Raw genomic sequence first — 14302 nt, forward strand, 5'->3', positions numbered from 1 at the left:
CTGCTGGTCCCCATCAAGGGCCCAGCCCTCAGGCCCAGGATCCTTTGAGTGAATGGTCCTCACTGACCATCTGTGAAAGGACCACAGGACCGTCCCACAGCGCCCCCTGCTGGTCACAGGGCACACGCATCCCCATGGCCCAAAGCCCTGAGAGCCCAGCTGGTTCATGCAGCTCACCCAGTCATTGTCTCCGTTGACACATCCATGAATGAATTATTAATTTTTTGTGAGACTTAACTTTAGCACTTACTATGTGTCAGACATTGTTCTATTCACGCTATGAATAGAAACAATTATTTTAATCCTGTGACTAAATCTCATCAAATTTTCTAGTGACAGAGGCATTATATGAACGTATGTATATATTATAAACATAAAATTAATAAATAACATAATGTGACATACACGTATAATATAATACACATACATTATATAGTCATTCTCTCTATATATATGTATATATACATATATATATTTATATATATATATATATATATATATATATATATATATATATATTTATAGTCACTTTAACTCCTTAATGTCAGGACTATACATCTAATTTCTGTAAATTTCTTTTTCTTTTTTTCAGGTGTACAATTCTGTATTACATCATCTATAAATCCCATTGTGTGTTCACCACACAGAGTCAGTTCTCCTTCCATCACCATATATTCGATCCCCCTTACCCTCACCTACCAGCCCCCACCCCCCTTATCCTCTGGTAACCACTAAACTATTGTCTGTGTCTATGAGTTTCTGTTTCTCATTTGTTTGTCTTGTTCTTTTGTTGGTTTTGGTTTATATACCACATATAGTGAAATCACATGGTTCTCTGCTTTTTCTGTCTGACTTATTTCGCTCAGCATTACACTCTCAAGATCCACCCATGTTGTCACAAATGTTCCTATATCATCTTTTCTTACCGCCGAATAGTATTCCATTGTGTACATATACCACACTTCTTTATCCATTCATCTATCGAAGGACATTTTGGTTGTTTCCATGTCTTGGCCACCGTAAACAAAGCTGCAGTGAACATTGGAGCACATGCGTCTTTATGTATTAATGTTTTCAGATTTTTGCATAGATACCCAGGAGAGGGATTGCTGGGTCACACGGTAATTCTATTCGTAATTTTTTGAGGAACCTCCACACTGACTTCCATATCAGCTGCACCAGTCTGCATTCCCACCAACAGTGTATGAGGGTTCCTTTTTCTCCACAGCCTCTCCAACACTTGTTACTATTTGTCTTGTTGATGATAGCCATTCTGACTGGGGTGAGGTGATATCTCATTGTGGTTTTGATTTGCATTTCTCTGATGATTAGTGATGTTGAGCATTTTTTCATATGTCTATTTGCCATTTGTATGTCCTCTTTGGAGAAATGTCTCTCCAGGTCCTCTGCCCATTTTTCAATTGGGTTGTTTGTTCTTTTGTTGTTGAGTTGCATGAGTTCCTTGTGTATTCTGGATATTAGCCCCTTATCGCAGGCACTGTTTGCAAAAATCTTCTCCCATTCAGTTGGTGGCCTCTTTATTTTGTTGATGGTTTCTTTTGCTGTGCAGAAGCTTTTAAGTTTCATATAGTTCCATTTGTTTATTTTAGATTTTACTTCCATTGCCTTTGGAGTCAAATTCATAAAATGCTCTTTGAACACAAGGTCCATAATTTTAGTACCTATGTTTTCTTCTTTGCAGTTTATTTTGTCAGGTCTTATGCTTAAGTCTTTGATCCATTATGAATTAATTTTGGTACATGGTGACAAATAGCAGTCAAGTTTCATTGTTTTGCACGTGGTTATCCAATTCTCCCAGCACCATTTATTGAAGAGGCTGTCTTTCCTCCATTGTATGTTTTTTGCTTCTTTGTCAAAAATTATCTGTCCATATTTATGTGGTTTTATTTCTGGGTTCTCAATTGTATTCCATTGGTCTATGTGTCTGTTTTTCTGCCAATACCATGCTGTTTTGATTATTGTAGCCCTGTAGTACAAGCTAAAGTCAGGGAGTGTGATACCTCCAGTATTGTTCTTTTTTCTTAGGATTGCTTTGGCTATTCGGGGTCTTTTGTGGTTCCAAACAAATCTGATGATTTTTTGTCCTATTTCTTTAAAAATGCCATTGGGATTTTGATGGGGATTGCATTGAATCTGTATGTTGCTTTGGGTAATATGGCCATTTTAACTATGTTGATTCTTCCAATCCATGAGCACGGAATGTTTTTCCATTTCTTTGTGTCTTCTTCAATTTCTTTCAAAAATGTCTTATAGTTTTCAGCATATAAGTCTTTCACATCCTTGGTTAAGTATATTCCTAGGTATTTTATTCTTTTTGTTGCAATTGCAAAAGGAATTGTTTTTTGTATTTCTTTTTCTGAGATTTCATTGTTAGTATATAGGAAAGCAATGGACTTTTGTACGCTGATTTTGTAGCCAGCAACTTTACTGTATTCGTTGATTGTTTCTAATAGCTTTTTGGTGGAGTCTTTAGGGTTTTCTATATATAGCATCATGTCATCTGCAAAGAGTGACAATTTAACTTCTTCATTCCCAATTTGGAAACCTTTTATTTCTTTCTCTTGCCTGATTGCTCTGGCAAGGCCTTCCAATACTATGTTGAAAAGCAGAGGTGATAGGGGACAGCCCTGTCGTGTTCCTGAACATAGAGCAAAGGGCTTCAGTTTTTCACCATTAATTATCAGCTTAGCAGAGGGCTTGTCATATATGGCCTTTATTATTTTAAGGTATTTTCCTTCTATACCTATTTTATTAAGTGTTTTAATCATAAATGGATGTTGTATCTTGTCAAATGCTTTTTCTGCATCAGTTGATATAATCATATGATTTTTGTCCTTTACTTTGTTTATGTGATGTATCACATTGATATATTTGCAGATGTTGAACCATCCTTGTGCCCTGGGGATGAACCCCACTTGGTCGTGATGACTAATCTTTTTAATGCATTGTTGTATTCGATTTGCTAGAATTTTATTTAGGATTTTTGCATCGGTATTCATCAGAGATATTGGTCTGTAGTTTTCTTTTTTTGTGTTATCCTTACCAGGTTTTGGTATCAGGGTAATGTTGGCCTCATAAAATGAGTTAGGGAGTACTGTCTCTTCTTCAATTTTTTGGAAGAGTTTGAGCAGGACTGGTATTAGGTCCTCTTTGAAGGTTTGGTAGATTTCACTAGTGAAGCCATCTGGTCCCGAACTTTTGCTTTTGGGGAGGTTTTGGATGACTGATTCAATTTCCTTACTGGTGATCGGTCTGTTTAGGTTTTCCAGTTCTTCGTGGTTCAGCCTTGAAAGGCTATATGTTTCTAAGAACTTGTCCATTTCTTCTAGGTTATTGAATTTGGTGGCATACAATCCTTCATAGTATTCTTGGATGTCCTTTGTATTTCTGTGGTGTCCGTGATAACTTCCCCTTTTTCGTTTCTGATTTTGTTAATTAGTGTCTGCTCTCTTTTTATCTTAGTGAGTCTAGCCAAGGGTTTGTCAATTTTGCTAATCTTTCAAAGAACCAGCTCTTTGTCACATTAATTTTTTCTATTGTCTTTTTGTTCTCTATTTCATTTAGTTCTGCTCTGATTTTTGTTATTTCCTTTCTTCTGCTGACCTTGGTTTTCACTTGTTCTTCTTTTTCTAGTTCATAAGGTGTAACATGAGGTTATTTATTTGGGATTTTTCTTGTTTCTTGAGATAGGCCTGTAATGATATAAATTTCCTTCTTAAAACTGCGTTCGCTGCATCCCAAAAATTTTGGTAGGATGTATTTTCATTGTCATTTGTTTCTATGTATCTTTTGATCTCTCCTCTAACTTCTTCTTTGACCCAGTCATTCTTTAAAAGTATGTTGTTTAATCTCCATGTATTTGTGTTTTTCCTGCTTTCTTTTTGCAGTTGACATCCAATATCAAAGCCTTGTGATCAGAGAATAGGCTTGGTATGATTTCAATCTTCTTAAATTTGCTGAGGCTGATTTTATGTCCCAATATGTGGTCTAACCTTGAGAATGTTCCATGTACACTAGAAAAGAATGTATAGTCTAATGTTTTAGGATGGAGTGCTCTATAAATGTCAATTATGTCCATTTCATCCTGTGTGTCATTTAGGGCTGCTATTTCATTATTTATTTTCTGTTTGGATGATCTAGCCAAAGCTGTCAATGATGTATTTAGGTCCCCTAGTATAATTGTGTTTTGGTCAATTTATCCCTTTACTTCTGTTAGTAGTTGCTTGGTATATTTCAGTGCTCCCTGATTGGGGACATAAATATTGATGACTGTTATGTCTTCTTGTTGCACAGTCCCCTTTACCATTATGAAATGTCCATCTTTGTCTCTTATTACATTTTTCACTCTAAAATCGGTTTCATCTGATATCATTATGGCTACACCTGATTTTCTCTGGGTACCATTTGCTTGGATTGTCAATTTCCACCCTTTCACTTTGAGTCTTTGTTTGTCCTTGTGGCTGAGATGTGTCTCTTGGAGACAGCATATGGTTGGGTTTAATTTTTTGATCCAATCTGCTACTCTGTGCCTTTTTATTGGTGAGTTCCGTCCATTTACATTTAGGGTGATTATTGATATGTGAGGATTTCCTGTCATTCTATCTTTAGTTTTCTTTTAAGGCTGTGTCTCCATTGTTTCTTTGCCTTTTTGTTGTTGTCTATTATTTCTGTGTGGTGGTATTCTATGATGTTTCCCTCTGTTTCTTCTTTTATTACAGTATATATTTCAGTTCTGGATTTTTTTTGAGTGGTTACCGTTAACTTTATGTCAAAGAAAGTTTGATATTTAGAGTATTCCATTTTCTTCAGCACGCTTACTTTCTCCATTCCCATATTCCGGTTCAGGCCTTTACTCTCCCCCTTTTTATGTTTTGGTTGCCACAAATTGTCCCTGTTGATGGTGGTCGAATAGCCTCCTGTAGTATTTCTTGTAGTGCAGGTCGTGTATTAGAAAATTCCCTCAGCTTCTGTATGTCTGGAAAGGTCTTTATTCCTCCTTCAGATCTAAAGGATATCTTTGCTTAATTCCTGTAAATTCTTAATGCTTCCCCTGAAAAAACCTCCCCTGGGAATGGAGAAAGTAAGCATGATGAAGAAAATGGAATACTCTAAATATCAAACTTTCTTTTACATAAAGTTAACGGTAACCACTCAAAAAAAAAAAATCCGGAACTGAAATATATACTGAAATAAAAGAAGAAACAGAGGGAAACATCATAGAATACCACCACACAGAAATAATAGACAACAACAAAAAGGCAAAGAAACAATGGAGACACAGTTTTACCAGAAAACTAAAGATAAAATAATAGGAAAACCTCACATATCAATAATCACCCTAAATGTAAATGGACTGAACTCACCAACGAAAAGGCACAGCATAGCAGATTGGATCAAAAAACTAAACCCAACCATATGCTGTCTCCAAGAGACACATCTCAGCCGCAAGGACAAACATAGACTCAAAGTGAAAGGGTGGAAATTGACAATCCAAGCAAATGGTACCCAGAGAAAATCAGGGGTAGCCATACTGATATCAGATGAAACCGATTTTAGAGTGAAAAATGTAATAAGAGACAAAGATGGACATTTCATAATGGTAAAGGGGACTGTGCAACAAGAAGACATAACAATCATCAATATTTATGCCCCTAGTCAGGGAGCACTGAAATATACCAAGCAACTACTAACAGAAGTAAAGGGATAAATTGACCAAAACACAATTATACTAGGGGACCTAAATACATCATTGACAGCTTTGGCTAGATCATCCAAACAGAAAATAAATAATGAAATAGCAGCCCTAAATGACACACAGGATGAAATGGACATAATTGACATTTATAGAGCACTCCAGCCTAAAATATCAGACTATACATTTTTTTTCTAGTGTGCATGGAACATTCTCAGGGGCAGACCATATATTGGGACATAAAACTAACCTCAGCAAATTTAAGAAGATTGAAATCATACCAAGCCTATTCTCTGATCACAAGGCTTTGAAATTGGATATCAACCGCAAAAAGAAAGCAGGAAAAACACAAATACATGGAGATTAAACAATATACTTTTAAAAAAACGACCGAGTCAAAGAAGAAATTAGAGGAGAGATCAAAAGATACATAGAAACAAATGACAATGAAAATATATCCTACCAAAATTTTTGGGATGCAGCCAAAGCCGTTTTAAAAGGGAAATTTATATCATTACAGGCCTATCTCAAGAAACAAGAAAAATCCCAAATAAATACCCTCACGTTACACCTTAAAGAACTAGAAAAAGAAAAACAAATGAAACCGAAGGTCAGCAGAAGAAAGGAAATAATAAAAATCAGAGCAGAACTAAATGAAATAAAGCACAAAAAGACAATAGAAAAAAATAATATGACAAAGAGCTGGTTGTTTGAAAAGATTAAAAAAATTGACAAATCCATGGCTAGGCTCACGAAGATAAAAAGAGAGAAAACACTAACACACAAAATCAGAAATGAAAAAGGGGAAGTTATCACGGACACCACAGAAATACAAAGGACATCCAAGAATACTATGAAGGATTGTATGCCACCAAATTCAATAACCTAGAAGAAATGGACAAGTTCTTAGAAACATATAGCCTTTCAAGGCTGAACCACGAAGAACTGGAAAACCTAAACAGACCGATCACCAGTAAGGAAATTGAATCAGTCATCCAAAACCTCCCCAAAAGCAAAAGTTCGGGACCAGATGGCTTCACTAGTGAATTCTACCAAACCTTCAAAGAGGATCTAATACCAATCCTGCTCAAACTCTTCCAAAAAATTGAAGAAGAAACAGTACTCCCCAACTCATTTAACGAGGCCATCATTACCTTGATACCAAAACCTGGAAAGGACAACACAAAAAAAGAAAACTACAGACCAATATCTCTGATGAATACCGATGCAAAAATCCTAAATAAAATTCTAGCAAATCGAATACAACAATGCATTAAAAAGATTAGTCATCACGACCAAGTGGGGCTCATCCCAGGGGTACAAGGATGGTTCAACATCCGCAAATACATCAATGTGATACATCACATAAACAAAATAAAGGACAACAATCATATGATTATATCAATTGATGCAGAAAAAGCATTTGAAAAGGCATTTGACAAGATACAACATCCATTTCGGATTAAAACACTCAATAAAATGGCTATAGAAGGAAAATACCTCAACATAATAAAGGCCATATGTGACAAACCCTTAGCTAATCTCATAAGTAATGGTGAAAAACTGAAGCCCTTTGCTCTACGTTCAGGAACACGACAGGGCTGTCCCCTATCACCTCTGCTTTTCAACATAGTATTGGAAGGCCTTGCCAGAGCAATCAGGCAAGAGAAAGAAATAAAAGGTTTCCAAATTGGGAATGAAGAAGTTAAATTGTCACTCTTTGCAGATGACATGATGCTATATGTAGAAAACCCTAAAGACTCCACCAAAGAATTATTAGAAACCGTCAATGAATATAGTTAAGTTGCCTGCTACAAAATCATCGTACTGAAGGCCATTGCATTCCTATATACTAACAATGAAATCTAAGGAAAAGACATTTAAAAAAAATCCTTTTGCAATTGCAGCAAAAAGAATAAAATACCTAGGAATAAACTTAACCAGGATGTGAAAGACCTACATGCTGAAAACTGTAAGACCTTTTTAGAAGAAATTGAAGAAGACACAAGAAATGGAAAGACATTCCGTGCTCATGGATTGGAAGAATCAACATAGTTAAATTGGCCATATTACCCAAAGCAATATACAGATTTAATGCCATCCCCATCAAAATCCCAAAGGTATTTTTTAAAGAAATAGAACAAAAAAATCATCAGATTTGTTTAAAACCACAAAAGACCCCGAATAGCCAAAGCAATCTTAAGTAAAAAGAACAATACTGGAGGTATCACACGCCCTGACTTTAGCTTGTACTGTAGGGCTACAATAATCAAAACAGCATGGTATTGGCAGAAAAACAGACACATAGACCAATGGAATACAATTGAAAACCCAGAAACAAACCAACATAAATATGGACAGATAATTTTTGACAAAGAAGCAAGAAACATACAATGGAGGAAAGACAGCCTCTTCAGTAAATGGTGCTGGGAGAATTGGAAAGCCACATGCAAAAGAATTAAACTGGACTGCTATTTGTCACCATGTACCAAAATTAATTCAAAATGGATCAAAGATTTAAGCATAAGGCCTGAAACAATAAACTGCATAGAAGAAAACATAGGTACTAAACTTGTGGACCTTGGGTTCAAAGAGCATTTTACAAATTTGACTCCAAAGGCAAGGGAATAAAAGCTAAAATAAATGAATGGGACTATATCAAACTCAAAAGCTTCTGCACAGCAAAGGAAATCATCAACAAAATAAAGAGGTAACCAACTGTATGGGAGAAGATTTCTGCAAACAGTGCTTCCGATAAGGGGCAAAATATACAAGGAACTCATGCAACTCAACAACAAAAGAACAAACAACCCAATTGAAAAATGGGCAGAGGACCTGTAGAGACATTTCTTCAAAGAGGACATACAAATGGCAAATAGACATATGAAAAAATGTTCAACATCACTAATCATCAGAGAAATGCAAATAAAAACCACAATGAGATATCACCTCACCCCAGTTAGATTGGCTATCATCAACAAGACAAATACTAACAAGTGTCAGAGAGGCTGTGGAGAAAAAGGAACCCTCATACACTGTTGGTGGGAATGCAGACTGGTACGTCTGCTATGGAAGGCAGTGTGGGGGTTCCTCAAACAATTATGAATAGAATTACCGTATGACCCAGCAATCCCTCTCCTGGGTATCTACCCAAAAAATCTGAAAACATTTATACATAAAGACACTTGTGCTCCAATGTTCATTGTAGCTTTATTTACGGTGGCCAAGATGTGGAAACAACCAAAGTGTCCTTCGAAGATGATTGGATACAGAAGTGTGGTATATGTACACAATGGAATATTGTTTGGCCATAAGAAAGGATGAAATAGGACCATTTGCAACAATATGGCTGGATCTTGAGACTACTATGCTGAGCAAAATAAGTCAGACAGAAAAAGTTGAGAACCATATTATTTCACTGATATGTGTTATATAAAACTGAAAACACAAAAGAACAAGGCAATCAAATGAAGAAACATAAACTCATATACATAGACAATAGTTTAGGGGTTACCAGAGGGTAAGGAGTAGTGGAGTGGTAGATGACAGTAAATGTATCAAATATATGGTGATGGAAAGAGAACTGACTCTGGGTGGTAAACACACAATGAGATATATAGATGGTGTATTACAGAATTGTACACCTGAAATCTATGTACCTTTACTAACAGTATTCACCCTAATAAACTTTCATTTTAAAAACAACAACACTAAAATAGAAAGATTAAAAAAAACTTGACAGCATAGAAAAATTGATTTGGCTACCTCTTCTCGTGCCATGAAGAGCGAGCCCCCTGAGCCCACACAGCCTAGTCACAGCCTAGTGAACAAAGATATAGGAACCGAGGGTGCACTGAGCCTGGGTGTTTTTGTCTAACTTCCCTACTTACATCTGTCACTGTGTAAATGATCACTATACACCAGAAAGCAGTAATACTCAGCCTCGTCCTCGGGCTGGGCCCCCGAGAGGGTCAGGGTGGCTTTGCCTGCGACGATGGAACCTGAGAACCGGGCAGGGGTCCAGGAGTGTTTTTTGTTTGTATTAGAAATCAGTGTCCTGGGGGCTTGGCCAGACTTCTGCTGTATCCAGTGTGGATAGTGACCATTGGTGAGTGCTCCATAGCTGGAGCCACAGGTGAGAGTGACTGTTCCTCCTGGGGACACAGCCAGTGAGGGCTCCTGAGTTACCACAGCCTGAGAACTGGATCCTGAAATGAAAACAGACACAGGTCAGGAATGAAGAATCAAGGTAGAGGGATCCCTCCAAAGGCTGGTCTCTGAAATGTCCTTGAACCTGGGCAGAGAGTGAGGAGGGGGAGCAGGAGGAGAGGAGTCCAGGTCATGGTGAAGACTTTCCAATGTCCAATGTCCCCTGTCCTCACGCTGGTTCTGGTCTCTGGGGCGTCCCTTTATCTCTTCCTCAGCTCCCTGGATAAAGGGTGTGTTTTCTGGGGCATTATGCAAATATGAGCCCACAGCACCGTTGTATTCTGTGACCTCAGCCCAGTTTGTAGCTTCACTCTCAGGAGAAGGCTGTGGTGGTTGTGAGCTCTGAGTCTGTCCCTTGAGAGGAAGCACCTGCTGTAACCTTAACTCAGGCCATGAGCTTGGGCGCAGGGCCCATTCAATTAGAACCATTGAGTTGGTTGCAGGCCTTGCCGTTCTGAGAAGATCCACAGCGCCCCCTGGTGACATACTCAAGAAAATGTTAACGGTAGGAGGTAAGGAGAGCAAATGGTGGCTCTTTCTTTTAATAAATACATTTTGTATAATCCTTCTTTACACTTTACACTTTTTTCTAAGGTCAAATATGATGCATTGTCTTTCCTTATTTGCAGTATATTGATTGTAATATTTCTTTAGTTGTCTTGAGTATCTTCACAGCCCCTGAATCTCATTTCAGTGTCACCTGTTCTTAATTTCCTCCGGAAGTTTTGTTTGTTAATTTCTCCTGTTATACTTCTCAGTTCTTTAATTTCCATTTGATATGTTTTTATGACTTTTATTTATATTTTCAGATTTTTCGATTTTTCCACTTGTATCAACAGTGTCCATACTTGCTTGTCAAAGGGACTTTATAATTGCTGGTTTAAAAGTTTATATCACATATTTTAGCACCTAAATCATCTGTGCCAGTGTCTTCTCTCATTCAATGATTTATTTTCCTGTTGTTTTAAAATGATAAGTGTTACTTTTGTACTGGATCCTGGACATTTTGGAAATTACATTAGGAAACTCTGGGTCCCATTTACTTCCTTTAACCAGGTGACCATCCTGTTGAGCTGCAGTCAGGGGGTGTCTGTTCAGCTCCCACTGGCCCCAGAAAAGGAGGAGCACTGACTCGCACTGCTCCATGCTGCTATCACCCTCCTAGGGAACAGAGGACAGTGCTTGTTACCTGCTGGTCCCTGTCCAGTGGGAGTATGAAACAAGCCCCCTTCTGGGCCCTGCTGACCTCAGAGAGGGAAGCTCGGGCTGAGTGGAGCTAAGGCCTGTGTCAGAGGGAGTGCTCAGATCTTTACTGGGCCCTTTGATCTGACTATCACCGCGGAGAGGATGGGGAGCAACTACAGTGATAACTCCCCTCCCTACCATCCTTTATTCAGTGCTGTTAATGGCAGGTGGGAGTCAAGGCTCAGCTCTCACTGGTCCCGACAATCACCAGCAGGGGGCGCAGCAGTACAGACTCCCTTTGGCTTGTACTATGTCTTTCCGTCTCTTTGCTGAGGGATGGGGTTCAAGTTCAGCTCCCAGGTGGGGCCTGAATCATGGATGGAATAACTGGAGTGCTAACCAGCCCAGAGTAGCCCTGATGGCTCAGGCTTGTTGAATGTGTGATGAGATGGAGGCTCAGCTTTCCATTGAACCACTGACACTCCCCTAGATGAGCCACAGGGTGCTGTCTGGTTCTGCTGGGACAGATGGAGAGCAGGTCCCTGCTCAGCAAGGCTGAAACCCCTGGATGAGTTTGCGGTCAGGATTCTGTTCACATGTTAGGGTTGTGGGTGGGTGTTGTCAAAAAGATTGTCTCTGGGGCCGGCCCAGTGGCTCAGGCGGTTAGAACTCCGTGCTCCTAACTCCGAAGGCTGCCAGTTCGATTCCCACATGGGCCAGTGGGCTCTCAACTACAAGCTTACAGGTTCAACTCCTCGAGTCCCGCAAGGGATGGTGGGCAGTGCCCCCTGTAACTAAGATTGAACATGGCACCTTGAGCTGAGCTGCCTCCCAGATGGCTCAGTTGTTGGTTGGAGCGCGTCCTCTCAACCACAAGGTTGCTGGTTCGACTCCCTCAAGGGATGGTGGGCTGTACCCCCTGCAACTAGAAAACAGCAACTGGACCTGGAGCTGAGCTGCGCCCTCCACAACTAAGACTGAAAGGACAACAACTTGCCTTGGAAAAAAGTCCTGGATGTACACACTGTTCCCCAATAAAGTCCTGTTCCCCTTCCCCAATAAAATCTTTAAAAAAATATATGATTGCCTCTGATTAGACACCTGATTCCCAGATTCTTTGGTTAGGGGGATGTGGTTTTCTTGAAGTCTCTCTCTCTCTCTCTCTCTCTCTCTCTCTCTCTCTCTCTGTCTCTGTCTCTGTCTCTCTCTGTCTCTCTGTCTCTCTGTCTCTCTGTCTCTCTGTCTCTCTCTCTCGGTATGACTCCCCTATCTATGTCTCCGTGGGTGTTCCTTTTTGGCCTCACCATGTCCTGCGTTCCTATGTGGGGAGTGGGACCAGAGACCCTGCAGGCCACTCCAACACGACAAATCTTTTCACCCACATCCTTCTAACATTAAAATCTAGCAAATCCACAGTCATAGAACTTACCCTTGCTATAGTAATATTAATTAAGAGCAGATTTTATTCGGATTTCATAAACTTTCCCCATAATATCCTTTTTTTTTCTGATCCCAGAGCCAATCCATGAATCCAAGTGTACAATAAACATTAGAGAAAATAAGCACGCACACAAATATATAAGTATCCTTAACCCACTATATATAATGCTTTTTTTCCTTTAAATTTACATTGTACTCCCTCACCATACAATTTTTCTAATAAGATTTTTTATAGAAGAGAAAAATGATGCAAACCAAAATCCCCACTCCTCTTCTCCCCCTTCCAACCCAGTGCTGGCCACCTTAGGGGACGCTGATGCAGTGACACAACCTGCAGCCCTGCACCTCCTGTCCTGGCACCAGGGCACTTGGCTCAGGAGTTGGTACCAGGGTTTCTGGAAGCCAATTCTCAATAAGATGACTTCTAACAGCACAAATGCTCCCATGAGCCACAGAATACCTCCTCAGAGAACCTATGCTTGTGGAAAAGCCTCCCGAATTCTGGTTGTAGTTTGAAATCAAGGCACATTTTTCAGTGATGGGTTAAGATCTTAAATCTGTTACTGAATGTTCCTGGATTTTGAATGGTAATTTCGGACAGATTGTGTCCTGGAATGTCAATTTGATAAAATTTTAAACAGAAATTCTCAGGAATAATTTTATAATAATAGAAGTAGAGGTACTTCTCAAACTTTAATGTTATAAAAATTCCCAGAGAGCTTGTTAAAACACAGAATCTTGCACACCAACACACATTTTGACTAAGTAGTTCTAATTTGGGGAGTTGCATTTCCAGCAAGCTCCCAGTAACACTCCAATTTCAAGGCTAAATAAAATACCCATGTGGTCTGCAGGGTCAAATCAATGAATATATGGTAATGGTCTTTGAATAAGATGAATCTTACAGATTGCAGTGGAACCTCTGAGTCTCACTGTTGGTTGTCATATTTGGAGCTCAGCCCCCACCCATTACAGGCAGAGAGGGAGAGAGGAAGCCCCATCTCTCAGGAGTCACACTGGAGAGATGGACACGCCTTGGGAGAGACTGGAGGAGGGTCATGGTGATGAACCACTGGACAGAACGGGCCATGGAGGCCCCTCCCCATGGTGTGCTCACCATTTCCACACTCACTTTCCTTCTGCCTCTAAGACTGAGCCATTCTGTGCATATGAGGATGTTTGGGTTGTACTTCCCCATGGGTTTACATCGCTGGGTGAATGCCACTACCTGTATCCATCAAACAGTGATAGTCGGTCTCGTCCTCAGGCTGGGCCCCATGATGGTGAAGGCAGCTCTGATCCCCAGAGATGGATCCAGAAAGCGATCAGGGACCCCCGAAGGGTGGCTGTTTATGTTATAGATAAGCACGTGTGGAACCCAGCCTGGGGTTTTGTACCAGTCAGGGAGGTTACTGGTAGAGACTGACCCAGAGCTAAGGCCACAGGTGAGTGTGACTATCCCTCCTAGAGACACTGACAGTGATGGCTCCTGTGTCACCATAGTCTGAGAATCCATGCCTAAACCAGACAGGAGAGACGTAGTGTTGTTATGGGAGACCAGGGTCACACTTAGACCCTGAATTTATGTGCCCCCCCAAGGATGCAGAGTCCCTTCATCTGACCTGAGCCATATGCAAGGAGCCAGAGCAGAAGCACCATCCAGGCCACAGTGGGGACGCTCACAGGCTGTGGTCTCCAAAGGGTCCTGGCTAATGTGGTGTCCTTGGGCCTTTTCATGCCTCCCAGACCCATGAG

General features: G+C 39.9%; 1 protein-coding gene across 1 annotated transcript in view; it reads right to left on the reverse strand.

Annotated features, from left to right (window-relative positions):
• LOC109439166 (immunoglobulin lambda-1 light chain-like) overlaps positions 1 to 10151 on the reverse strand; it is a 556184-nt gene extending 546033 nt beyond the window's left edge. Inside the window, exons 1-2 of the mRNA XM_088800908.1 lie at positions 10008 to 10151; positions 9620 to 9921 (exon numbers count right to left, since the gene is read on the reverse strand). Coding sequence (XP_088657034.1) covers positions 9620 to 9921; positions 10008 to 10056 — 351 coding nt within the window. The 5' untranslated portion in view covers positions 10057 to 10151. The remainder of the gene's footprint in view (positions 1 to 9619; positions 9922 to 10007) is intronic.
• Positions 10152 to 14302: the final 4151 nt, after the last annotated feature.

This window comes from Rhinolophus sinicus, chromosome 9, assembly GCF_057876585.1.
Source record: "Rhinolophus sinicus isolate RSI-liver-muscle chromosome 9, RSI-T2T, whole genome shotgun sequence".
Classification (NCBI taxonomy): domain Eukaryota; kingdom Metazoa; phylum Chordata; class Mammalia; order Chiroptera; family Rhinolophidae; genus Rhinolophus; species Rhinolophus sinicus.